Below are 27,032 nucleotides of genomic sequence, written 5' to 3' on the forward strand. Positions count from 1 at the left end.
GCTGCTGCCTCAGCACTATGCCTGCCTTCCTACAGCCATGCTCCCTGATACAGTGCTTATGGACTAACCCCCTGAAACTGTGAGCAAGTCCCCAGTTAAAGTTTTCTTTTATAAGTTGCCTTGGTCATGGTGTTCACAGCAAAAGAACAGGAACTGAGACACCTGGCTCCTCCCTTTTATTTAAATGTGAGTTTTGTGAATTCATCTGAAGCCCTCCTCATGCTTGTAAAGCAGGCACTTTTATTCATTGACCCAGCCCTTGTGTCTTACATCTTAAAGGATTCAGAGCTTCCTCCTGTTTTCTTTCTTTTCGAAACTGGTCTCCTGTATCTTAGGCTGCCCTTGACTGTGTAGCCAAGGATGATAGCCAGTCTGCCTCCACTTAGTAAGTGCTGGGATTGCAAGCACATGCTATCCTACCTGGTTTCTGCAGGGCTGGGAGCATGCCTAGGCTTCATGCATGCTATTGCATAAATTTCATTGTCAGGAGTTCCTTAGAAATTGTTTGTCTTTTTTTTTTTTTTTTGGAAAGACAATTAGATTAGATATATTGTTAGTATCTAATGTGTTTTTTTTTTTTTAATTTCTTTATTGAGACAGGGTTCTACTGTGTAGCTCTAGCCTAGAACTCTGTAGATCAGGCTGGCCTGATGGATCACACTCAAAGAGATGCATGTGTTTGTCTCCTGAGTGCTGGCACTGATAGGTGTGGCCTACCATGCCCAGCCCTCATAGCCTCTTACAAATGTTAGGATTTGTGCTGACTCAGGCAGCCTGGGAACAAGTCACTTAGCTGAGCCAGTGAGGAGAGTGGTTTCTAAACTTCATTCACCGGCCATGGAAGAATTTCTGATTAGTTAGAAAAAGTTGAAGAGCTACTTGGTGTGTCAGTTGAGGCGCTGGAATGTGTGGCATCTTTGATTGTTTCCTATTAGTGTACATTGACTAGAACAAGTGCTGTCTATAAATGCAAGAGATCCATTTCAGCAAGGCTGCCGAGTCACACATTCGTCTGTAGCTGTTAGTATAAGGAGGGGAGGGATGAATGCAGCTTGGAGAGTTTTCAGGTTTCCTGCCAAGTAGGTGGCATGTACCTTTCTTTGGTCAGGATTAGGCAGGGAGCTCAGCAGTTTAAGAACAGTTCAGTTCAAAGTCAGCCTGGCTAAATTTTAGCGAGCTTCCTAAAAGAGGTGACAGATTGGATTTCATTCAGAGCAGATACAGAAAGTCTCTAGGCAGAGAGTTTGGGGGGCACATGGGGCGGATAGTGCAGCAGGTCCATGTGGAGTGGGCTGCTACATTGTGTGTTCAAGGGATGGACGAGTGGAAATGTGGAACACGGTTTCTGCTAGGCAGCACAGATGTTGTTTGAAGGCGTGGCCTGGGAAAGGCTGTTAGGGAGAGCCTGGTCCTCATGATCACTCAAAATTGTTCATCTGAGTTCTGCATTCTGCTTAGAGGGAGAGAAAATACATGAGCTGTCAAGGATTTGTGTATTTTAGGTATCTTTTTTTTAAAGATAATTTTAGACTTTAGGATTGTTCTAAAGTCGGTGAGGGTGTCTGTGTGCTTCTCTACAGAGTTTCTGAAAACAAGACCAAAGCTCTGCAGGAAGCACACCCTGAGTGCTGATTTGTGACCAGTCTTGACTTCAGCTTTTACAGTCTTCAGCCTAGTACTGATAGCAGGTGAGGCTGGTGCTGCTTATAAACTTAGGGTATTCTGCCACCTCTTGAGTTTGCTCAGTAGTTATACTGATTGCAAGGTTAACATATTTAGTAGTTATTTTTATTTTTAAATAACTATTTTTTATTTTGTGTTCATTGGTGCTTTGCCTGCATGTACTTCTTGAAGTTATAGACAGATGTGAGCTGACAGGTAGGCATTGGGAATTGAACCATGGTCCTCTGGAAGAGCAGTCGGTGCTCTTAACTGCACCAGTCCTTGATAGCTATTAAAAAAAAACCCAAGAAATTACTACTACCAGATTGATCTTCTGGTAGTAGTTTGTCTGCTTCTTTGTCATGTTTTCAATTTGCTTTCTAACTGGTTGCCCTTATACTGTAATGCGCTTTTGCCACTTAAGAGTATAGTAGAAGTGGTTTTTCAGATTTTTAAATGTATTCCAAGTATTTCTGATGACTGTGTAGCATTGCATTGCATAGATTCTTAAGCAGTTAGATATTTGTCATAATAAACAATGTGTGATTAATATCTTTGCAAAAAGCTTTTTCTGAATTTTAGGAGCTGCTTTAGGATAGATTCCCAGAAAGGCCTAAGGGTGTGGAGACTCCCACACCCCCATAAGCCTTTCATTTTGGGATAATTTTAATTTTAATATGAACATTTTTAAGGTATTTCTTGTTTTCCAGAAGGTTATACCAGCTGTGTTCATGTACTCATTATTAATTATCTTAAAGGGCTACCAGCAAAGGCTAGTGGCTTCTTACTACTCCAGAGTCTTGTGTGTGTAGAAAAAGTTATTGTAGCTTAGAGTTTATTTTTCTGTTTGTAGGAGGTATCTCTGCTTTTTTTTGTTTGTTTTGGAGATAGATCTGTCTATAGCTTGGGTTAGCATTCACATCATAGTATTCCTACCTCATCTCAAGTGCTGGTTTATGGGTGTACACACCATTATGCCTGTCTTAAAACTGGACATTCTGAGGCTGGAGAGATGGCTCAGAGGTTGAGAACACTGCTCTTCCAGAGGTCGTGGGAACCATCTATAATGAGATCTGGTGCAGGGGTACATGTACACAGAACACTGTATGGATAGTGAATGAATAAATCCTAAACACAACAACAAAAACGGACATTCTAAAGAGTGCCAGACTCACTGACTTTGGACAAGGAGTGCAGCTCACTAACAGAGCACCTGTCTAGCGTACCACAAACACAAACAAAACATGCCATTGGGTAGATTTTGAGTTTCAGAGTTTCAGAGTCTTTTCATTACTCCAGAGGAAGTCCTACTCAGTTGTCTCTCTGTGGCTCCTTCAAGCCCCTGGCTTTTGTGCTTTTGGATATTCTTGCTGTGACTGTTTAATGTAAATGAAAGCACACAGATGAGACCACTCAGTTTCTTTCTCTCTCTCTCCTTGCTGTCTTGTTTTGCCCAGGCTGGCCTTGAACTCCTGGGGCATCAGTCTCCCAAGCAACTAGAACTATAGAAGTTTCTTTTCTAAGCCTAATCTAAAAATTCTAAATCTGATCTACAAGATGAGTTATAAGATTACATTTGAAGGCAGGCAGTGGGTAGCACATGCCTTTGCTACTAGCAGATCTCCAGTTTACAGAGTGGGTGAGTTCCGGGACAACCAAGGCTGTTTCAACTCCCCTCCCCAATTAAAAAAAAGATTACATTTGAATCACACCTATGTATTATAGGTTAGGAATGGGTAATCTGTCTTTGATAGTAGTCTGGAATTTTGGAGACTTACTTGGACAGGCTGCCTCTGGCTGTACCATGAGCAAGTAGTATTTACAGTTAGTAGCAGAGCACAAATGGCTGTGGGGCCTGAGGTAAGATGGAATCTGAGACAAGGATAAAGGTAGCTGCTTTTAAGTGAAATGGCAGCACATGTCATGCTGGGGATAACTAGGAACCTTCTAGACATTACTCTTGGTTTGGAGGACTAGCAGGTATTTCATTCTGTGCCATCAAAAATAGCCAACCTAAAAACAAATGAGTAAGGTTGGGTCAGTATCCTACATACAAGACCGTAGAAAATGGGCAAATTTTTGCCTGAGAATAAGAGTGGTACAGTGATGACATGGGCTACCAGAGGTGGCCCCTGAGCATCTATTTCTCAGTATGAAATTTCCACAGGGGTCCCTGAGTGGCACGGGAGTATTGTATTTTAGGTGAATGATTTTTATTCTTTAGGTAGATTCCTCCCCTACCTCCCAAATGGATGAGAACGAGCTGTTGTGCTTTATTAATATTTATTATGATTTATCTTTTAGTTAATCAGCAGTTATTCCTAAACCAGCTGTATAACAAAATCACACATAGACTAGGATTTATTTAATTAACCTAGAGCACAATGCTGGGCAATAGTTACATAGTTTCCTCCCATTCAGGTTTCCGGTATTATCCTTGCTTCTAGTCACATCTTAGGTCCAGTCATCCCTCCTCAGGGTTCCGAGTCTGTCCTGCCGATTTCTGCTCTCCTCCTTGTCCTTCCACCCTCTCCCTTCTCCTCTCCGGACCAGGATGTCTTACCCTATTCTTTCCATTGCACAGCCTTGGCTGGTTGTTTAATTGACAATACAGAGAACAAATGGTGGCATGTTTACACAAACTTGATATAGGTGATACTTAGAATAAGCTTCACATTGCAGTATCCAGATTGAAACCAGATAGAGGAGTAGAGAAATCAGCATTTGAATGAACAAGAGTAAATTGTATACATTCCACAAGAACATCATCCCAACAATGAGCCATCAGAGTTTTGTAATACATCACTAAAATGGAGTGAGTGTTTGATACCTTGGAAGGTTTATATCTTGAGTCAAATAACAATCACACATAGTGGATTCATACCTTGTGGAGTCAGTGTCTTGTTTTGATTGATTCATTGATCATTTTTCTCAGAGCTGGATTCCTAGGGAGGTAGAGGCAGAGAAGGGAGGTGTGAACTATCAAAGCCAACCATGGACCATGCTTTTGTTTGTGATGCTGTGAATTTGTGATGCAACTTCAGTAAAATCCTAGGCATTTCCAAAGTGGTGTCCCTTTATGTGCCAATGAATCTGTCTTTAGTATGGTCCTGGTCACCAGAAAAACCAGACAGGATTAGAGGGTTAGGAATTTAAATTAAAGGTTTCAGCCTTGGGTGGGGGCTGAAGTTGCCAACAGTGGCCAGTGATAAGGGCTTGGAGAGTTTCACCACAGTTGACCAAGTGGATGTTTTTAGAGTGGAGTGGTGCACTTGAGCTTTGCAGCTCTTCCTGAATACCTGTTGGTGTGTGTTTTCATTTGTAGTAAGTTCTATATAACATCCTACAAATTGTCCTTTGAACTCTACACACACACAAATGCAACACACACACACACACACACACACACACCACACAAACTCAGAGACATTTCCTACTGAGTACAAATCTCTGCTCATACAGTACTCTCTTCCTGTGGAAGATGATGGCATCTAAAGTCCCTCAGCAGCTGCTACTATGACATCATTATCTTGACTTGAAAGTCTTCAAAGATGTGACTGAGCATCAATAAAATTATAAATATTAGGGCAGTGTTGGTGTAGTCACAGGGATAAACTGCTAACAACTTTGCGGCATTGTTATAAAAGCAAGTGAAGAGGCTGGTTAGGTAGTTCTGTGGTTGAGCACTTGCCTGTTATATGTAAGGCCATGGATTCAAACAGATGAAGTAAAATGCAAGTGTTCACATGAAGTTCACATAAAGAAATCTGAGGTGAGGGAGAGAGTGCTCTTAATCAACCCTTGTATGCTGAGGTATTCCCCTGATCACTTTTCATACCAGGGTGCTCTGGAAGCATGTAGGATTAACTCAAAAGTTGCCCCGGCTTGAGTCAGTGACTGGCTCCCGTCTGCCTTTTTCTGCTGCTGTGCATCTCTCAGTGGAAGCACTAGCGCTCATCAAACCTGCTGGCTCTGTAGACGGCCTCCTCCCTGTGTTCTCTCATTCCTGCCGTGGTGTATGGGTAGGCTAGGCTTCAGTCCCCATACGGAAGGAGCACTTGAACATATTCTTTTGGGCCTGCTCTTCCCTTGCTCAGGAGTGATTTCTCTTGGTGTACTGAGGAAAGCACCACACTGTGGGGGCACTTCCGCCTGGTATGACGTCATCATCCATGCAGCAGAACCCTGCCTAGGTTCATCCTAGAACTCTGACTGCCCTGTGCTCAGCGGTGCCCTGCATCTTTGCTGAGGTTAGAGCCAGCCCTTTTCCCTAGGCTTCGGGCTGAGCAGTAAACTAGTTTAGAATGAGGCGGAGAAGGCAGGCAGCTCTGCCAGTAGGAGAATGTTAAGACTTTGGCTTTTACTTTGGATCTTGAGATACAAAGCCACTGGGTAGATCCTGGAGGAAGAAAGGACATGATTTTACTACCTAGTTCACAGCAGTCTGTTAGACCATCTGGAGACTTTTGCCAAAATCAAGCAGGTGCTGGTTTGGTTGTTAAAGTATGAGGCCTGGTGATAGTTTAGGATGAGGGTGTGTGGGTTTTACAAAAGAGACTTGCTGTTAGTCAGGACAGCTGTTAACAGCAATTGAAATTGCTTGCATGGGAGCAACATTGTTGGTAGTTTTTCTTGACTGAAGAGTTGCAGTGTGCTCTTATTGTAGTGGTATGCTAATGTCACATTCATTACCTGGTTGCATTCAGTGCAGTGCCAGCTCATTGTCTTCAAACACTTGAGCAGGACACTTGTATAGAGGAGCCATCCCTGGGTAGGAGCTCTGGCGTACTGTTCCATGTCCTGACTTTACTAATAAGTGGATAATTGTGGGCAAACAGCTGCCTGGATTTTATTTATTTGTCGATGGGAAAGTTGGACTTCCTTGGGGTTCTTGGGGCTGTTTTTTCTGTCTTAAATGATTCTTAGTCCTGTTTTAGAATTTCTGGATAGAATCTTTGTGTTAATATGCACAGTAAGTGTCATTGGAATGTAATTGATTAGATATATCTGGCTTCTGAGATCTGGGAAAGAGAAGTAGATGGGGAGATGAAGAGAATGCCTGTTGATGATCCCTTACTTATTCTGCACAGTTTTCTTGCAGAATAACTGCCTGGGCTCTCTTGGTAGACCAGGCTGGCCTTGAACTCACAGAGATCCACCTGCCTCTGCCTTCCAAGTGTTGGGGCTAAAGGCATGCACCACCATACCCAGCTCATGATATCCCCCCCCCCCAAATAGTGGGTGAAAATCTATTTGGCTTCTAAGTAAGTTGGTCTCTTTCCTATTGTACTCCCAACCCCATTCCTTTCCCTTTCTCTTTCTCATGTGCAAAGCCATCTTAGAGCAAGGTAGGAGATAATGGTCAACAGAAGATTATGAACTTCGTAGGTAGGCTGGGCAGAGTCCTGACTGCTCTTCCAGAGGACCGGAGTTTGGCTCCTAGCACCCACATGGTGGCTCTACAACCATCTGTAACTGCAGTTTCAAAGGCTCCAATGGCCCCTGTGGACACTGCATGCATGTGGTACACAGAAAAATATGCAGGCAAAACATCCATATACAGGAAATAAAAATAAAGAAATAATAAAGCAAGCAAACAAAACACCTTGCCAATGCTTGTTTTGGCAGTGTATTCACTAAAATTGGAATGATAGAGAGAATATCATGACCTCTATGCAAGGAGGACATTGCGTTCTGTTTAAAATAATACCTTTTGGAAGGGCCTGGAGGCTGGTTAAGAGCTCTTGCTGCTCTACCAGAGGACCCCAGTTCAGTTCCAACGTTAATACCCATACCAGCTGGCTTACAATTGCTAGAAATCCCAGTTCCCGAAGATCCGACACTCTCTTCCGGCCTCCTCTAGGTGTGTGTGTGGGCGCATACACAACTACCGAAACAACAGTCTTAAAAACATGGACAAACAAACAAAACCCCACGGGCAGGAAAGATGGCTTAATTCTTAGGAATACTTGTTGCTGTTGTGTAAGAACCAGGTTCAGCTCTCAGCACTTACATGGTGACTCACAAATGCCTGTAACTTCAGTTTCAGAGGATTTGACACTGTCTTCTGGCCTCTGGGAACCAGACACACATGTACGTTCATTCATGGAGGTAAAACACTCATAATGAGTCTTAAAGAACCTCACCTTGATAAAGCTAGGCCTGGTTGTGCACACCTGCAATTCCAGCACTTTGGGGGCTGATGGAGGATCATGTGTTCTAGGCTAGCCTGGACTACATAGTGAGACTGAAAAATCCTAGCACTAGGGAGACAGAGGAAGGTGGATCTCTGGGTTTGAGGCAGTGAAACTGTCTCAAAAAACACCCTCAAACAAATGAAATAGCCCTTGTTAGTTGGAAGTTGTTTCCAGCTAACAGAGATTGCAAAGTAGATTCAAAATAGCCTGTCAACACTTTTGATGCCTGCGTCATGGATTGTTCGGTCTCTGTCATAGGCGCATGTCTAAATACGCTATGATAGAGGAGGATGTCTGGCATCAGCCTCTTTCCTCAAGATGTACGCTGGGGCGTGCACTTGAGTATACATGTGCACTAAACATATGCCCAGACCTGCAGCCACTATTTGGGTTTGGTCAGTAGGTCCAGGATAGCTGTTTCCCCCCAGTTCAGGGTTCAGTATTGGTTCAAGTGTAACATTTACCTCTCAGGAGTCTTTAGTCCACATTAGATTTTGTTGTTGTTTGGTTTTTCAAGACAGGGTTCTCTGTGTAGCCCTGGCTGTTCTGAATCTGGCTGGCCTTGAACTCACAGAGATCTGCCTGCCTCTGCCTCCTGATGCTGGGATTAAAGGCGTACACCACCAGCATGGCTTGTTTTTGCATTGCTAGCGAGCTAGTTGCTCTTGTTTTTATGGATCGTTCCCTAGTGCACGAGCAGTTTCCTCAGCAGAAGATGTACTGTCTTCTGTTTGCAAAGGTGTTGACTCTGGTTGGTCCCTGTGGGGACAGAACACGCTACCCTGACTTGATCAGCTCCACGGTGGGACCAGTGGAGCTTTCTTGCAGGGACCCGTGGTAGTCTTCTTGCCTCTAGCCCTGTCTGTCCTCAGCAGTAATCCATCTCTTCCGCTCAGGAAGAGAGACGAGGGCACTTTGTACAAACCTAAGAAATGCTAGAGGGATGTCTGCCCTTTACTGTTTTGTGGACGTTTTAGCCTGAAGCTGAAGAGTGGGTTTAGATGGGGCCAGAGAATGTGCTTTAATTAAATATTAATGATCTGCACAAATATTCTGTGAAGTTATGTCTGTAATTGTTGAGCTTTGAACTGGAGGCAGACAGTTCCGAGGCAGAAGGGTCACTTTGCTCTTTGTTTCCAGGTGATGTTCATAGTGTGATGTGCAAGCCTTTGTCCTGGCTACATGTTTCTGTAACTGCTGACAGTTTCTCTGCATCTGTAGAATACATTTTCCCCGTAGCTCGACCCCACCCGTATTCTTGTTGCTGTGATCTTGTACCTGACAAAATCCATTTAAGGAAAAGAGAAGGGTTTATTTTGACTCACTGAGGTTATAGACCAGTGTGGTGGTGAAGACACGGTGGCAGGAGCTTGAGGCATCTGCAGTCAGGAAGCAGGGAGATGATTGCTGGTGCTCAGCTAGCTTTCTGCTTTTCATACCGCTGGGCCCGCAGAAAGGTGCGCTTACTTGAGTTTGAGGTTGGCATTCTGACTTCAGCCTAGTCTAGCTAATCTTCACAGCCGTGGCCGGAGGCTTATTTCTGTACTAAGTGTAGACTGTAGTTGTCAGTCAGCATTCCACCGCCTAGTGTGCTGGCTTTGCAAGTCCTTCAGTCTGAGTGTGAATGGCTCTTCTCTGACTCCCAGGGCTGGGCAGATCAGCTGGTTTCATTGGCTTGCTTTATAGTTAGACAAAGATGTGTTCAGTTTGGGCTTTAGACATGAAAGTCCCTGTAGGTTCTGACGTAGAGGAACATCTAGAGCTGGAGGAAGGGGGGAGTGAAGAGCTGTCTCTAGGGACTAGAGCTTCCTTCCTGCTCTTTGCTACTTTCTAGCTTTTTGAGACTGGTGGCAGTGAGGGAGGAGGGGCACCCTCATTGGCATGTGTGTTACTTTAAGCTTTGGATTTTACCTTATACTTATGCTCAGGCATACAGCCAAAGACACCCTTTTCTTGCCTGTGGTGAAAAGTGGTAAAAAGTGTAAGGAAGGAGTGTGGTGATTGTGTTGCATTATTTTTGAGAGGAAGTTTGCTTGAGACTGGATTTCCTTGCTGTTTCTGTACTTTTGAACCTTGGTTGGCAGTTAGTGTGGAATCGGTATCCGTGTCAGTGATGTCTGTGGTCCGCTTCCTAGTGGGGTACACATGGTGTATCCAGGAAAGCACCTAGGAAGGAAAGCAGGAAGTTTGATGGAGGCTCCTTTTAAAGCCCAGGCATATGTTCCAGAGACGATTGTTTCAGTGTCTTTTTATTTTACATTTAATTATGTTGTGAGCATGTGTGTGTGTGTGTGTGTGTGTGTGTGTGTGTGTGGGTGTGTGTGTGTCCCATGGTGCACATGTGGAGGTCAGAGGACTATTTGCAATATGTAGGCTTCAGGGATCAAGCTCAGGTAGCCAGGCTGGGACTAGCATTTTACTGAGTGAACCATCTCTCTCCAGCCTGAGACGGTTATTTAGAGACCATTAGGTGAAACAGTGCAGATTGAGGCAGGGTCTGAGAAAACGTGACCCTGTTGCAGGGCACATAGGTAGATCATCTACCATTAGGGCCTCTGTTCGGCAGCTATTTACATACTTATTTAGAAAAAGTTTTGTTGTTTGTGAGCAAAGGTCATACATAAAGCTTTTTAGGGGGAAATTATTATGACGTGTATCTTTGGGAGAATCAGCAAAAGCTGAAAAGCTGAATGCGATAGTGACAACCTTGTTTTTTTTTTTTTGTTTTTTGTTTTTTTTTTTTACTCTCCTGAAATTGATCTGAAAACTGTTTGAACCTTCGTCTTGGTGCTGTAGAAAGCACCTCGGCCATAATCTGTCAAACAAGCTTGTGTTGTGGTTAAGGAGAGATGGCAACACTGAAGTCGGCAGCTTGATGTTGAGCCCTTACTTTATGCCAGCTGTTGTGTTTATTCTGTGTGCTTTATGTAAGTTATCTTGGCTAGGCCTTGGATCCAACGTCTTAACTATTCTTATTTTCCTTTTTTTTTTTTTTTTTTTTTTTTTAACATAGGAGGCAAAAGTAACTGTTAAAAACTTGGCCAGTGTTCAGGTGTATTTGAGTTAGTAAGTTTAGGGAACATGGCTTCAGAAGATACATTCATTACCTAGTTGTGCAGTGTGGGTAGAAGTCTGAAGAACTGCTCACAAGACAAAGACAAAAGTGAAAAAAGAAGGGAAGCAGAGAGGAGTCTGGACTATAATCTTTGTAAGAAATTTAATGAAGGCTGAGCTGTAAATTCTTTCCTGCAGCAAGTTAAGATGGAAGTCTCTGTGAGTATTAAATGCCATGATGGCTTCCTTCCAGGGGAGCCTGTGAACTTCATCCCTATAGACTTCTTGCATTCTCCTGGCCTCACGCTCAAGACCCCTGGCTCTGGGCACCGAGGCTGTTCGTATATAACCACTGCTGTAGGGTGGTGACCACAGACTCTATACTTTTTTCATTTGGAGTTTCTACTCTCTGCACCCTCGGGGTACTTCTGGTCCTTTCAAATCAGGAATCATCTTATTTATCTTTACATCTCAGGAGTATCAAGCTCGTTTGCCAAATAAATAACTTAGTTTCTCAGGTCAGTGTAGATTTAAGGGCTCTGTAAAGCTAGATCTAGAAAACGGGTTGAGAAGTCTGCCATCAGGGGAACTTATTTGGCTGTGAAGAACAGATTGGATCAGAGTTGTAAAAGTGATATCAAAGTGACCAGCTCAAAGAAGCCAATTTTACTGGCAGTAAAACAGGGAGTGGTAGAAATTGTGTTGAGGGAAGTCATCACAAAGTGAAAAGCGCTGTGAGACCGTCTGTAGGTCCAGTGGAGCCATAGGAAATAGGGAAAACAGTCAGAGAAAATGTCAAAATCTGTGTGACCTTTCTCTTCCTTTCAAGTTTTCTTTGATGAGGTGATTCTGAGCCTTGCTTGGCTTTGTTGCCTTAAGTGAAGCACAGGCCTCTGAACTGCTTATCCAGAAGCAGAAATAGACAGCAGCGGCCATCCAGGCAGGCAGCTTTGCACTGGGTAGCTGCTGTGCAGCAGAAAATGTAGGTTTGTCTTAGGTACCTGCATGGCTCTCCTAGGTGATTCTAGTGCAACCATAATTCAGCATCCCTTTTTGCCAGAGATTTTAAGTGTGTGTACTTTTTCTGTTGGGGTGATTCCTGGGGAGGCACAGCAAATGAAGCAAATGAAGCAAATGTACCGTTGCTGCCACAGTCCACGGGCTCTCTGAGACTGCAGGTCTTTAGACTGTGCGAGTGGTTGCACTAACAGATGACGGTACAGTTTGAAACTCACGGTCTCAACCTGAAGATGGTCTTACAGACAGGTAATTTATAGCTGTCACAGTATATAACAGAACAAGACTAGAACACTCTTGGCTTCCCATGGTAATCCCTCTTCACCAGAGTGATCGCTGTTCTGACTAACAGTACAACTTAGTTTTGGTTAAAATTGTAACATAAAAAGGTCTGGGCATAGTGTTGCACACCTTTAGTCCCTGCACTCAGGAGGCAGAGGCAGATGGAGTTCTGTCACGTTAATGTGTCTCAGTGAGTTCTATTTATTTATCTTAATACATTTATTTGTGTTTACTCAGGTGCACGTGTATATACGTGCCCACTAGAGGACATCTTTTAGGACTCTGTTTTCTCCTCAGATTGGCAGGCTTGGTGGCAAGGGCTTTTTCTTTTTCTTTCTTTTTTTTCCCTAAGTTTTAAATTAGTCTTCAAGACCTGAAACAAATCTCAGCACGAGTTGTGAAGCTAGTAGACTGAGAAGCTGACGGCTGGCTGGTCCAGCTTGGAGTCATGGAGTCTCTGTGTATGTTCTCTCCTTACTGGAGAGTGCAGTTGTGCCGGTGTTACTACTTCCTCCCTGCTGGTGGGTCCTTCACCCAGCAGCCTGGATCCGGCCTGGCCACTGGCTTGAGACAGCTGGCAAAGGTTGCAGTGGCCTTCCTGTCGAAGGGGTTGGGGACCTGCAGATCTTGAACATATCCTGTTTGTCTTCTGCTTCTGTTCTGATTGTTTACTCAGGTGAAGCCTGGGACTCCTTTTTATTCACTGTAAATGAACAAAGTTTGATTTTGGGAAGCACAGCGGCTGTGTTTGGTACCCGTTGAAGGCATATGTGAATATGGTTTTGGAGGAGGTCTGACTACTTTCTCATTGCAATGTTTCTGCCTGTTTTTATTTGGTATTCGAGACCAAGTAAAAATCAGGCTAGCCATCCTTGCTAGGTGGGTAAAATTCTTCTTAGTTTATCTAGCACTTACATATAGATCGCCTTATTTGATCCCTGCAATGTCCTGTGAGACATAGTAGTGTTGAAGTGATCAAAATGTCAGTAGCCACACATTTGTGCTTGTAGGGAAGTGCCTGGTGATGCCCTGTTCCAGCACTGTCTCCTGGAACAGCCACGTGTCCGTCCATGAGTCTTCAGAGGGGCTGCCAGTGATCATTTAGTTTAGACACCAGCTTTAGGAGCATGGTAGAGTGTGGGTCTGTGCTTGGGCACTTGGAGGCCATGATCTCCGGAGTTCTCCATGTTCCACTTCTCTTTCTCTCGAGCACTCATCTTCACACATACCTTATTTTTTGGCACTGATTTCTTTAACACTTGCTAATTTCCTTGTTTCTCTAAATTCTCCCACAGCTTTTACATTTCATGTATTTGTTTATTTTGCCATACTGAGCTTCATCCCTAACCCCCTGTGCCTGTGCCTTTATTATCCTGGCTGTCCTGGAACTCTATGTAGACCAGGCTGGCCTCAAAGGCAGAGATTAGCCTGCTTCAGCCTCTCAGCCTCCTGAGTACTGGTATTAAAGGCGTGCACCACTGTGCCTGGCCTGAGCCCTCACTTTGCTATTTTATTTCTTTATTTATTGCTTGTTTTTGAGATAGTCTCATATTGCCCAGGCTGACTTCAGGGATTTATTATTTTTTTCATTTTTCGTGTGTGTGTGTGTGTGTTTGTGTGTGTATGTTTGATTAGTGTTGAAAATCAAATCCAGGGATTTTGCATGCTAGGCAAGCACTCTGCCAACCGAGGTGTGTTCTCAGCCTTTATTTCATTTTGTGACAGGGTCTCACTAGGTCGCGAAGGTTAGCCTCCTGAGTAGTGTGGGTGATAGACTTGTACCACAGGGCCTGGCTGTAGTTTAATTTTAAATAGACCCCTCCTTCCAATGAAACAGATCAAGACAGTTATTCATATTGTCTCCAAACTCCTAGGGCAAAGATCTTCCTGCCTTGGCCTGTCAGGTAGTTAGATGTGTATTATTCATCTGGCAAATAGATAATTTTTATACAATAGGTTGGCTTGCAAGCTATAAAAATCAGACAAGAACATCTCTTTGAGTTACAAGTGCTAATACTATTGAGGAGGAATTCATCACGCAGCAGGTCAGTTCATTTGTGGTGGCCTGTTGCCCCGGCAGTATGGGAGGCACAGCCATGCCTGCATTGCCTGTGCATGGCCAGTGGTGGTGTATGTGGTGCTGTATTGGTAAATTGCCTTGTTAAGGGAGGTGGCTGAAGTTCCTCCATCTCCACAGGAGTAATTGTTTGGCTGGAGGCCTCCATCCCCTCGCAGTTCAACAGGAAACATGTTTAAATGGGAACCTGCTGTCTTAAAAGGCTCTAGGGTAAAGGAGGAGATTTGGGGAAGGGAGGAAGGTAAGAAAGGAACTGATAACTAACTAAAATAATAGTTCTTGGGTAGAAAATGCCAATGAGGGTTCAGACATGGTCTGTGGATACTCAGCTTTTTTGCACATAGGCTGTATGGAGTGGTTTTTGCTACTATTATTAATTTTTTTTTTAAAATGAGCTCAAGTGTGTAGTCTAGGCTGGCCTAGAACTTGTGATTTTGTTCCATCCTCCTAGTGGTGAGACCACAGGCGTGTGGCAACAGACTTTGTGTGGGGTTTAGAATCAGGCTCATTGCTGCAGAAGCTATTTTCTTGCTGAGTGAAAAGGAAGTGGAAATCTATGTGCAAGAAGGAACTGTCAGTACTCAGGGCCTCATTTTTTTTTTTAATTTTTTTGCTTTTGAGAGAGGGTTTCTCTGTGTAGCACTGGCTGTTCTGGAACTCGTGCTGTAGACCAGGCTGGCCTCGAACTCACAGATATCCGCTTGCCTCTGCCTCCTGAGTGCTGGCATTAAAAGTGTGCACTACCATGCCTGGCTCAAAGGCCTCACTCTTACCTTGCGCATCTCTGCTCAGTCTGGTTGAACTGAGTGCCTGTCAGGCTTTGCTCTCAGTTACATAGTCGTCTCTATTGGCTGCTCATGTGAGAGTGAAAGCTGGAGGACTCCTGAGGCACCTTCAGAAAACCCCAGAGTCCATGTGGCTTGGGTTTCTCAGTATTAACATCTGGCTAGTTATTCAGGCAAGGGGTGCCCAGACTGTGTATGTGGGGTCTCCAGGCACCCCAGAACTGTTTGGTCTACCTATTCAGGCCAGGCCAGGACTGTTAAATTGCTTTTGGCATCTTTCTACAGTTGTGTTTTGAATTATTTTTTTTTCCTTAGCATACGCAATTAAAATTGCATGGCATGTATTTGTATTGGTAGAAGATACTAAAACTGGATTTTAAGCAGTTTTTCTGGCTTGCATTGTGTATTTGAAGAATGTTAAACCATTCGTGTGCTGTGGGATGTAAATTACTCTTGCTGTGGGTGGGACCTGAAAGGAACTGAGGGGCAGAAGCATTGATGTTTTTCCCAAATCCCTTTGCCAGGCATCTGAAGAAGCCTCCCTCAGGGCATTGGAAAGTCTGATGACAGAGTTTTTTCATGACTGCACAACCAATGAAAGGAAACGTGAGATAGGTAAGTGGAATTTGGGGAAGAAGGAATTGATACCCTTGGCTGGTCAAATCTGCATTGTGGCCCTTGAATGCTTGCTTGGCTTCTTTGCTCTGGTTCTGCTGGTTGGTGGCAGGTAGGGCTTGCACACCTAGCTGCACAGGCATGGTGATTGGTTTTCTTTGCTTTTGGTCAAGTGGAAAGTCTCTGCTTTGTTTTTGATCTCAGCGGTGTTGTTGAAAGAGGCCTACAACCATTAATTTCAAAACAAAAACAACTTAGGAAAGTGTCTGAATGATCGATCCCTTACCTGCTCTGCCTTTGGAGACGACTTCTCATCTTTCTTCACTCTGACTCTTCCATTCTGCAGTTTTTGTGAATAAAGGCTCGGCAACAGGGAGAACGTGGAGGCGCAATCACTTGCTGTCTCTGGGGCTCAGCATGTTTGAGAACCCACGTTTGGCTTTTATGTTCATGAACAGTAATGTTAATCAAACAAAAGAAGAGAATTTATTCAAGTGTCACATCCTTTCTCAGGGACATGAGAGATGGCCATGCTCAAGCAACCTTTTCTCCTTTGAGTCTTCTCTTAACTCTGAATTTGAACTATAGGTACTTATTTACGTGTGTGTGTGTGTGTGTGTGTGTGAGAGAGAGAGAGAGAGAGAGAGAGAGAGAGAGACTATGTGTCTCTGTATTCACCATACTTGTTGCTTCTGTTTCCTCAAGGTCTTTCTCTGCCTCAGAACCTGACAGGCCCATTTCTGTTTCCATTGGCTCGACTTGTGTTAGCCATTTAAACCTTCTGGTCCGGTCTGTGTACCACCCACAGATCTCTTGGGGTTGGGACTTTTCCGGGAGATCTTTGGCTACTGCCTTTTTTTTTTTTTTTTTTTTTTTTTTTTTTTTTTTTTAAATTTGTAGCTTTCTTGAAGCATCATGTCATCTGATAGCTGGCGCTCCCAGAAGCCTGCACCCTGCACACCTTTCATTTGTGAGAGCGTAGACTGTAGAGAAATAGGATCTGTATAGACAAAGAACCACTGACGACTGATCCAGGAGGTGACAGGAGATGACCAGCTTCTGCCTGAGGCGGCGTGCCTTGCTGGCTACTCTGGGTCTCTAATTACTCTGATTATCTTCCTGCCCCGGTGTGGCTTCCTCGTTAGTTTTATGCTGTTAGTGTACCTTATATTTATAGTGAAAATACTACACATAATTTTTACCAAAAAGGTAGATCTTCTGTTAGTCTATATAATTTTCCATTTTGATTTTTCTAAACTCTTGTCATTGTAATAGAGCACCTTTGATTTTTCTTTGAATTTTTGATTTGCTCGTCAAAGGTTTCTCACATTTGTGCATTCCTGGGTTGAAAGTGGAACCTTGCATATTCATGTCTAAATCAAATTTTTATGCAGTCTAAGGGCATAGAGCTCAGTGGAAGAACACTTGCCTAGTGGGGATGCTGTGAGACCAGCTGTGGAGGAAGAGGAGCAGCTTGTAGACCATGGGCTTGCTAGGATCAGGCTTAGGGATCAGCCGACTTGAGCCTAGGATGTCATTTTCCGCTACAACTCACATTCTCTGGTTCTTGTGTCTCTGGGTTACAGAGAAACTTCTGTTTAATTATCAGGACAATGCCATTATCTTTCACAAAAATTTTAAGACCTAAAAATATTATTTTTATTTTATGTAGATGAGTGTTTTGCCTGAATGTATGTGTGTGTACCATGTGCACGGAGGATATTAGAAGAGGGTGTTAACTGGGGTTGTAGAAAGTTATGAGCTGCTGTGTGGGTGCTAGAGGTTGAACCCAGCTCTTCCTCAAGAGCAGCCGGTACTGAACCATAGCCCTTGTACACAGTCAGGGTTGTAGGGAGCTCGTCAAACGGTGAGCTGCGATGTCTTCATGGTGACCTATCATGGATCAAGGTGGTTAGCAGGCATTTTGCCCACCAGTGATGCTGGGTAGCTAGCAATACTGCATGCTAATTGTGACTTTTCTGTGGTGTTAGCGACCTGGGAGGAGAAGAGCCATTTTTAACTGACTGGATAAACAGTCAGGGCTGCTTCTGGTAACTCTTAGGGTTCTTTTTATTTTTACTTATTTATTCTATATGTGTTACTATTTAAAATATTTTTTTTGATTGTGTCTGAATTTCATGCATTTTTATAGTCTCGTTTTGTTGCTGTTTAACTTTTCCAGAGGAGCTTCTTAATAACTTTGCCCAGCAAGTAGGAGCTTGGAGATTCTGCTTGTATTTTCTGTCCAGCACAAGGAATGACTATGTAATGATGTACAGCTTAACGGTTTTTGAGGTAAGTTGTTGGGTTATTTTATATTCCTGAAAACCATAATGAAATTGTACACCATTGGCAGCAGGTTTCCCTTTAATGTGTAGATGACTAGGAAGCAGTAGCTTGACTCACAAACATGACATCTCTGTCTAGATGCCTAGTGTCTGGGGACTCCTTTCTCTCCATGACTCCAAAAAGATCAGGTAGGTACTTGACCTTCTGGCACTGCTAGGTCATGTTTGGTGACTTAGCTTTTCTTTTTTTTGTCATTTGAAAGACAAAGATAACTAAACGTTTTGGAAGGAGAGTGGTACTTGTACTGCCATCATCTTCCAACTCACGTTAGCTGTTTTCCAGGCTTTGTCTTCTGTGCATGCTCGCATCGAGTTCTTTCCCACAGCGTTTTGCCTTTCTGTTGTGTTCCGAAGTGACTGTGTATTACTCACTAACCCACTTGCTTTTTTAATGGGAGTAGGAAGTAGTATCTTGGTTGTGTTCTTCAGGCTGGCTTCAAACTACCACCCTCCTGCCTCAGTCCCCCAGGTTATTGGATTATAGCTGTGTGCTATCGTGTCTGGCTCATTCACTTATATTTGAACATTACAGTTGTTTTTGTCACTGTGTGGTGGCCAGTTGGCCAGTAAGATATGTTGGTGATAATGATGTAACAGCAAGATTTTGAACATATAACTTTTTACATCTTAATTATACTCAGTAGATTTCCCTAGAGATGGGATTGTTTTGTCCTAAGATTTTAATATTTGTGTTTATCTTTTTGCCAAATGCCTTAAACTGTTGGAGAGGGGTTTTTGTGTGTTTGTGTGTGTGTTACAGCTACTTATAGAATGAAAACCAGTTGTTTAGCGAATAGCTCATTAATTTAAAGATATATAATTGTTTTTCAGAATCTGATCAATAAAATGTGGCTTGGGGTCCCATCTCAGGATAAGATGGAAATCCGTAGCTGCTTGCCCAAACTTCTCTTGGCTCACCATAAAACCTTACCTTACTTTATTCGGAACAAACTCTGCAAAGTTATTGTTGACATTGGACGCCAGGATTGGCCCATGTTCTACCATGACTTTTTCACCAACATTTTACAGGTAAGGATCTACTGGCGAAACTATCTCACAGATTGTTTGTGGAAGAGATTGTATCCCTGTCCTGAGTTTTACAGTTAGTCTGTAGTACTGTTTCAGCTCTTTTGTTGGGTTCTTGTATCTACCATTCTTCTCCACCCCAGTTCCTTCAACCCAACACGAGGCAGGCGAGAGAGAAGGTTGGAGGGGAAAGGGGACCTAGAGGTCTTTGGACTACTCTCTGCTGATTAGGGGGCGTCAGGTTCCTAAATGTAAGTAAAATCTTTGCTGTCAGAATAACTCCAGCAATCTAGCAAACCAGTCTTAGCAAACACAGCATTAAGGAATCAGCAGCAGCAGGGACCTCTCAGGAGGTGGAACAGCAGCTGCCACAGGCCCTGTCAGGGTTCTCCTGTTTATACCCTCTCCAGAGTCCCAAGAATTAAACCAGCTGCAGCTGGCAAAAATCATGTGCTTCCTAGAGCATGAGCCGATCATAGTTAACGGCTGTGGGCAGTCTGAAACAGCCATATCTCACACTTGGGATTAAAACAAAAACATTCACATACCATAACTGTGTCTTTTAAAGAAACCAAAATTCTCACTACATTAGTCCTTGGGTCTGTGGTAGGAAGTGTTGCAGGCCGGGTTAGTACATTGGCTTTCTTTATGTTCTGTAGTTTTGCATAGTGGAGGAGGAAGAGTAAGCCTAGCTGTGTTGATGATTATTAATATTTAATATTGATTTATCTTTTAATTAAACAGCAGTTATTCTTAAACCAGCTGTATACCTAAATCACCACACAGAGACTAGGATTTATTTAATTAACCTAAAGCACAATGCTGGACAATAATTAGTCCATCCTAAACCTCCAAGCCCGCATAGCTTCCTTCCATTCAGATTTCCCACATTATTGGACTTGCTTTTTAGTCATATCTTAGGTCTGGTTCATCTCTCCTGGTATTTCCAGGTCTTCTTCTCTCCTCCCACTCCTTTCTTTCTCCTCCCCTCCAGACCAGGATGGTCTATCCTAGTCTCTCCATTGCTTAGCATTGGCTGGTTGCTTTTATTGGCAACACAGAGAACAAATGGTGGCATGTTTACACAAATTTGAGACAGGTGATGCTTGGAATAAGCATCACAATGCAGTGTCTGATTGAAAGCAGATAGTGGGGTGGACAAATAAACATTTGAATGAATAAGGGCAAATTGTATACATTCCACTAGAAGGTTATACCAACAAAGCTGCTTTGTGAAGTTCTGTTCAGCAAGCCTTTGAAAGCCCAGCTTCTGATGGATACACTGGGTGTTGATGCGAAAGCATTAGGGTTCCAGTGGTTCCAGAATCGAGTCAGAGAATAATCTCAGACAGTAGCTAGCCATTCATAGGAGACTTACTGTGGAATATGTGCTGCTGAGGTGTGTGTTATACAGCGTTGGGGTTGATAAATAAGACCAAGCCAGTTCTAGAATAAATTTCACCATCAAATGCTCCTATGTAAGCCATCTGAAGTTTCTTTTGGTTTACATACAATTTTATCCTGATCTTTTTGTACTTTATAATGTAATTGTGACAGTTGGTGGGGACTTTGCAGTTTATGTGTGGTTACTTATATCCAGAATCAGCCTTCAGCTCTCTGCAGGTTGTTCGTACTTTTCTAGGCCACTGGAAGAGGAAGAACTAAGTTGAAACTGACCATAGTTCTCCCCACCCTGTAGTCTATGGGCCAGCACACTCTTTTGAAAGATTGTTCTTCAGATTTCTGAAGTCTGCTGAGCCAAACCTTTGGCCTTTGGACACATTTTGCCTTAGGCCAGATTACTAGGAATAAGCAGCATTGGAAAGGCTGGCTACTTCTTTCCTGATAGGGTGTGTAATAAAAACTGTTGAACCTTTTCAGGTTCATTAGAAACCTGAACTTGATCTGTGGCCCAGAGGCACTTAAGTCAGGTGCAGAAGCTAACTGTGTTTAGAGTTTTAATTATATATTTAATTAATTGCCTTTCTGGATACAGAAGCAATAAAGATGAAAAGTGACACATTTTCTCTAGTTCTTTTGAGTAAAGGATTCCCTGGGAGACAATTAAAAAAAAAAAGTACCTTAGTTCACTTAGTTGATCCTGTCTCTCTCCGTCTCTGTCCCTCTCCATTGGAGGGAATTTCACCACGGAGCTCTATTTAACATAGAAGTCATAGAGATCCCCCTGCTTGTGCTTCCTGAGCGCTGGACTCAAAGGTGTGCACAAGCACACCTGCTTCCTTTTCTACGTGTAGTTGTCTGACACATTCACATGTTTTAACCTTCACTACATTTTAGCTCAAAAAATCCAAAACCCTCAAAACCACTAACAGTAAATTTTTCTCTGAAATGTTTCCTCACCAAAATATCAGGTACTAGCTGTAGTTGTGTCTTGGAAACTGAAACTCCAAATGTTTAATAAGCACAAATTAGAAGTAGTTGCCATTGTACAGTAAACCAGCTAGAGTAGCTGCCAGGAAAGAAGAGGCTAAGAAAGCAGGTGCAGACTTAGTGAGCAGTTTCTAGGAGATTCCCTTTCTTTAGGGGAGGCAGGAAGGCCACACACCCAATACCCAGTTCATTCATTGGGACTCAGGAAGGAAGAAGTTAAAGTCAGCTCAGCTTTGATTTGTAATCTGAGTTAGGGAACCTGGAAAGGTGGAACCTTTAACAGGTTTAACAGGTGAACGCTGGCTGGAGGTCAGGGAGTCAGAAGGCAAATATCCAGGTCCAGCATCTTAAGCCTTCAGAGGTGAGGAAGGGTCTCAGAAGCAGTAGAAAGGGAGCTTAGAGAGCAGAGAGTGGAAGAACTCTCCTAGCTGAGGGTATAACCAGCCTCTTTTCTGCTCCATAGTCTGTTTAGAGTCCAACTTAAAGGTATCTGGGCAGTGAAGAAGTAAAGAGAGGGGACCTTGAGTGTCCTTTCTCTCTTTCTAGAGCTGGTGACTCCACAGGGAAGGTGATCAGCTTTTGCACTTTATACATTAATGTGGGAGGCAGCTAGGACAGGGGTCTTTTTTGTTGTTTTTGTTTTTTTCGAGGCAGAATTTCTCTGTGTGTTGCTGGCTGTCCTGAAACTGTATCTCTGTAGAACAGGCTATCCTTGAACTCAGAGACCCACCTGCTTCTACCTCCCATGTGCTGGGATTAAAGGTGTGAGCCACCATTGCTTGTCCACTCTTAGCCATTTTTATGATGATTTTTTAAAAAAGTTTTTGTTTGTGTTGGTGTGTTTGTGTGTATGTGTGTGCGCGCACATACATGTGTCCTCAGAGGCCAGAAGAAGGTGTTGGATCCTCTAGATGTGGGGTTACAAGTAGTTGTGAGCCACCCCAATGTGGGTGCTAGGAGTTGAACACATACCCTCTGGAAGAGTAATATTCACTGTTTTTGAACCATAATATTTTTATTGTTGTAACTTTGCATGTACCTGTGTGAGTCTATATGTCCTTAGGTTTTACATCCCCTGAAACTGGTTTTACAGGTAGTTAGGAGACTGGGAACCGAACCAGGTCCTCTGCACGAGCAGTAAGTGTTCTTAGGCATGGAGCCATTTCTCCAGACCTGCCCTATGCTGTTAATCATTGAGCCGTTTCTCTAGAAACTCTTAGGATTGTTATTGATGGTGGGTGGTCTGTTGGTAGGGTCTGTTCTTTGCTTTTCTATCACTGCAGCCTCCTCCTCTTGAGTTCCATTTCTTCTCTGTCTGTCTGTTCATCTTCTCCCAGCTTTCTAGTTATGAATTTGTGGGTCATGTGCAAAGTGAGGTAGATCCAGAAGATATGCATCATCAGCACCATGATGAAGTAGTAATAGCAAAAGAAACAAAACAAAACAAAACAAAACAAAAACCAAAAGCCATGAGTGAATAAGCTCCAGTAGGCATACCAGGGTGAGGTACAGGAGCCAGAAGGGCAAGGAAACTAGCCAGGTGATGATGAAAACAACGGTAAAGATGAGAAAGATGTTACTGTAGATAATTTTCCATGTTACGTAGTTAAAATACCTTGGCTGACAGTTCTGGGAGGTAATTAGAAAGCTGTGATGACAAGGGTCATTGCTCAGTCAAAACTGACTAATCAGGAAAAGCTAAGTAGTATGGTGGCCGCTTGGATGATCTGTTCCTTAAAATTAAATTGCGTGACATTAGAAGCATTGCTCAAAGACCAGGGGCCAGCAGAAAGGAAGTGGAGTCATTTGGTATTTCCCAGGGAATTTGGGTGATGCTTTGTATGGATGCTCCTCCCAAACTTTGCTCATGCTTTGGAACCAGGGTGTAGCCAGAAGGAAGACCATGCCAGCAACGGAGGGAGCCAGACAAAAATGCTTCTGAGTAGTTCTTGAGAAGACCGGGAAGACTGGGCCAGACCCGAGTCAGCATGGTGGAATCCTCCTTATACCTAGTCACTTGAGAGCTCTCTTTGCCAGAACGAAAGCTCTACTCCCCCTACTTGGGTGCTTCACTGGTCAGGGAGGAGGGCTCCAAGTGGTATTGGGGTTGCTCACAGCTAAGCCTCTTTAATTCAGGGAGGCAGCTGATGATTTAGCTACACAGAGCTCAAAGAGGCATCAGATGGTGAGAAAGGAGAAAGAGCACGGCTGGGCTGGTGTGATATGGAGGTCTGAGGCTTTGGCACCAACATATTGATCTCTGTCTTCTGGATCAGTACAGGTTAATTTCACGTGCAGCTGTAACCATTTCCATCAAATGTAATCATATAAGATTTGGATCAGAATAGGCTAGCCTGGATGGGCTTTGTCCCTGTCTGAACTGTATGGGCCAAGTGTTCTCCCCCGTCTGTCCTCTTGCCAGCTCCCTCCTTTTTCCTGCAACCAGGGAACCAGCCAGAGCCTAATCGAAGCACAGCCAGGGAGAGAAAGTAAGGATACTTCTTTTTATTTTTACTTATTTGAGACATGTGGTCCTGGTTGGCCTAGACTTCACTATGTAGACCAGGTTGGCTTTCGATTCTCAACCTTCCTGATGCTGCGACCTTTTAATGTAGTTCCTCATGTTGTTGTGACCCTCCCAACCTTAAAATTATTTTTGTTGCTGCTTCATAACCATATTTTTGCTACTGTTATGAACCATAATATAAATATTTGTTTTCTGATGGCTGTAGGCAACCCCTGTGAAAGGGTTGTTTGACCTCAAAGGGAGTGTGAGCCACAGATTGAGAACCATTGCCATAAACTCAGCCATCTACCTGTCTCTGCCTCCTGAGTGCTGGGATCCAAGGCATGCACCACCACGCCCAGCAAGAGTTTTTTATATTATTCTTCAGGTTCTGTGTGTTTAGTTTCTAGCACTATACACTTCTACCCCCTAACCCTCTCCCCCCCCCCCCAAAAAAAAAGTCAGGCAGAATGACCAACTGCCTGCCTTTCTGCCATCCTTCCTTCCTCCCTCCCTCCCTCCTTTCCCCCCCAATCCCCTCTCCCTCCCTCAGGATGGAACCTAGGGCCATACAGTGCTAGACAACCCTTTACTGTTGAGCTAGTATCCCCTGTATTTGTTTTTGTGTGCTTTTTTTTTTTTTTTAATTTTCTTTTGAGACAGGTTCTTGCCATATAGTCTAGGCTGCCCTCAAATTCATGGTCTTATTGTTCCCTCTGCTTCCTGAGTGCTGATGTTACAGGCATGTGCCACCATGTCTAGTGATGGCTTTCTTTTTTTACAGGATTTCTTGCCTGAGAGTTCTTTCCTCTGAATAAAGAGAGAAAGGAGATTTGAGATGGATTCTCCATATTGTAGGGTATTCCATAGTATGTGAGGAGCACAGAAGCTTTTCATAGCTGAAGGAAAGTGACTGTGCTGGAGAGCTGGGCATGGCAATTCAAAGTACTTACTATTACAGAAGAACAAGGTTCATTCAGTTACCAGTATTCTCAGGCTCCTCCCAGTTTCAGGGGAGTTGGTGTCTTCTGGCCTCTGCAGGCACTTGGATACTTGTGGTACACATAAATTCACATAGGTGGGCCTGCATACACACATACACATCCATATAAGTAAACAAACCGTGAAAATAAGTATTACCAAGTAGAGTATTTGGCAGAATAGGTTATTCTCAGCTTAATAGCTGACAGCTATCTGTAAACTCCAGTTCCGTGGGATTTGATCCCTTGTTCTGATCTGAGAGGACACAGGCACACATGTGATACACAGACAAAGTTGCAGGCAAAGTACTAATACAAAATAAACTTTTAAAACCCCTTTTAAAAAAGTGCTTAGTTGAAAATAGAGACAAAACAGGAAAAGGAGAAAGGAAGGAAGATTCTCAGAATAAGGTTGAAAACCCAGAAATATCCACACAGAGAGGCCTTCTACTTTATTATAGCTGAAAATCAAACTGAGGCAGACATAATTTGAATGTTTTAGAAATAGTTTAATTTTGTACAAAACAGAGAAAATGTGGAGGGTGTTTCTTGAACGTTTTAGCTGGTTTTAAGAGAGAGCACCTCCCTTCCTCCTTCCCTCTCTTTCCTCTCTTTCCTTTGATTGGCTCTTGGGTAGCCTTGTGAACTCCTGCCTCTGTCTCTAGATTTCTGGGGTTATAGGCAACTGTTGGCTTTCTTGGGCTGCTTCTGAGCATAGTAGAATTGCCCTTGCATTCCATTACTGAATTTAAAAAGTTATTTGTGTGAGAAAGAGAGGAAAAAAGAGAGAAGATAGAAAATGTATGCATACGTACCCAGTGTTCATGTCACGTCAAGGTGGGTCAACTTTTTCAGAAAACTGTTGTGAGTTTTGAACTTTGGCTAGGTCACCAGTCTTGTGGCAAGGGCTTTTTAAAAAACCTGCTGAGCAGTCTTGTTATCTTCTGGTTGTTTTTCTTACTATTCACGGATGGATAGGTAGTTCTGTGCTCTATAATGGGAAGAGTTATTTTCCGGGAAGGAATGGTGTACTTTGTGTTTGCGGAAGTGAAGAGTATGTGGTTTGTCTTGATGTAATTCCTAAGTGTCCTCTTTCTCAAGCTTAGAAACTTTGTGTAGTGTAAGGAAACATGGCAGGAAGAGCCACATTGAAAGTCACACATGTTTAAATAAAGGGTGAGGTTCTCTGAAATGGTTTGCTTTTTAATTGTGACAAATACTTGTCCATCTTTGTAAACAGCTCACTTTTATAATACTGTTGAATTTTGTGAAAACAAGTAGGACACTTTAAGCAGCATCAGGCTGTTGAAAGTGTTTCTTCTTAATCTCTTGCTGGAGACAGTATTACAGGGCTTAGAAATAGTTACTTAATTTATTACATAGTTACTTGCAAAACTGCAAGTGTAGCTAGGCATGCCTATAATCCCAACATCTGCGAAGCTGAAGCAGGAGGATGATCACAAGTTTTAGGACAGCTTGGGCTATGTATGTAACGAGACAAGTCTCAAAAATTCAGTGACCGTGATAGTTGTTTAATGTCATGGATGCTCTGCCATGTGTTTCCTTTCTTTTCCTCTTTAATTAAAACTTTTGAGATGCTGGGTGTGGTGGTGCACACCTGTAATCCCAGCACTCAGGAAGGTGGAAGCAGGCCGATCGCTGAGTTCGAGGCCAGCCTGGTCTACAAATCGAGTCCCGGACAGCCAAGGCTACACAGAGAAACCCCGTCTTGGAAAAAAGGAAAAAAATATAAAATTTTTGAGAGCATTATATAGTTTAGGTTGCCCTTAAGTCTTTTTAAAAAAATGTATTTATCTTTTTTGGCAAGGGGATGGTGAATACCCTTACTAATAGGAATGTGGAGGTCAGAGGAAACCTTAAATGAATCACTTTTCTGCTTTCACCCTGTCTCAAGAAACAAAACAGAAAAGAAAAGATAGCACAAATTGATCTACACGATCATCACTAGTATGTGAAATATTTGTGTCACTGACATGTATATCACCATGGTGTCTTCGACAGCAGGACACGGTGAAAAGTGCACTGTTAGGTGACTGCCATACAAGGACATAGTTGCACACACCCCCGGGGT

General features: G+C 43.2%; 1 protein-coding gene and 1 non-coding gene across 3 annotated transcripts in view; both read left to right on the forward strand.

Moving 5' to 3' along the window:
- Positions 1 to 27,032, forward strand: part of Xpo6 (exportin 6) — a 95,773-nt gene that overhangs the window by 9,065 nt on the left and 59,676 nt on the right. For both annotated transcript variants that reach the window (XM_055627399.1, XM_055627400.1), the window contains exons 2-4: positions 15,599 to 15,689; positions 17,872 to 17,984; positions 18,869 to 19,066. In XM_055627399.1, coding sequence (XP_055483374.1) covers positions 15,599 to 15,689; positions 17,872 to 17,984; positions 18,869 to 19,066 — 402 coding nt within the window. The remainder of the gene's footprint in view (positions 1 to 15,598; positions 15,690 to 17,871; positions 17,985 to 18,868; positions 19,067 to 27,032) is intronic.
- LOC129691546 (U6 spliceosomal RNA) lies at positions 7,275 to 7,378 on the forward strand. The gene has a single exon (XR_008722483.1). It is a non-coding gene; the product is annotated as a U6 spliceosomal RNA (small nuclear RNA).

This window comes from Psammomys obesus, unplaced genomic scaffold (assembly GCF_907164565.1).
Source record: "Psammomys obesus unplaced genomic scaffold, mPsaObe1.curated_primary_1811, whole genome shotgun sequence".
In the NCBI taxonomy this organism is placed as follows: Eukaryota; Metazoa; Chordata; class Mammalia; order Rodentia; family Muridae; genus Psammomys; species Psammomys obesus.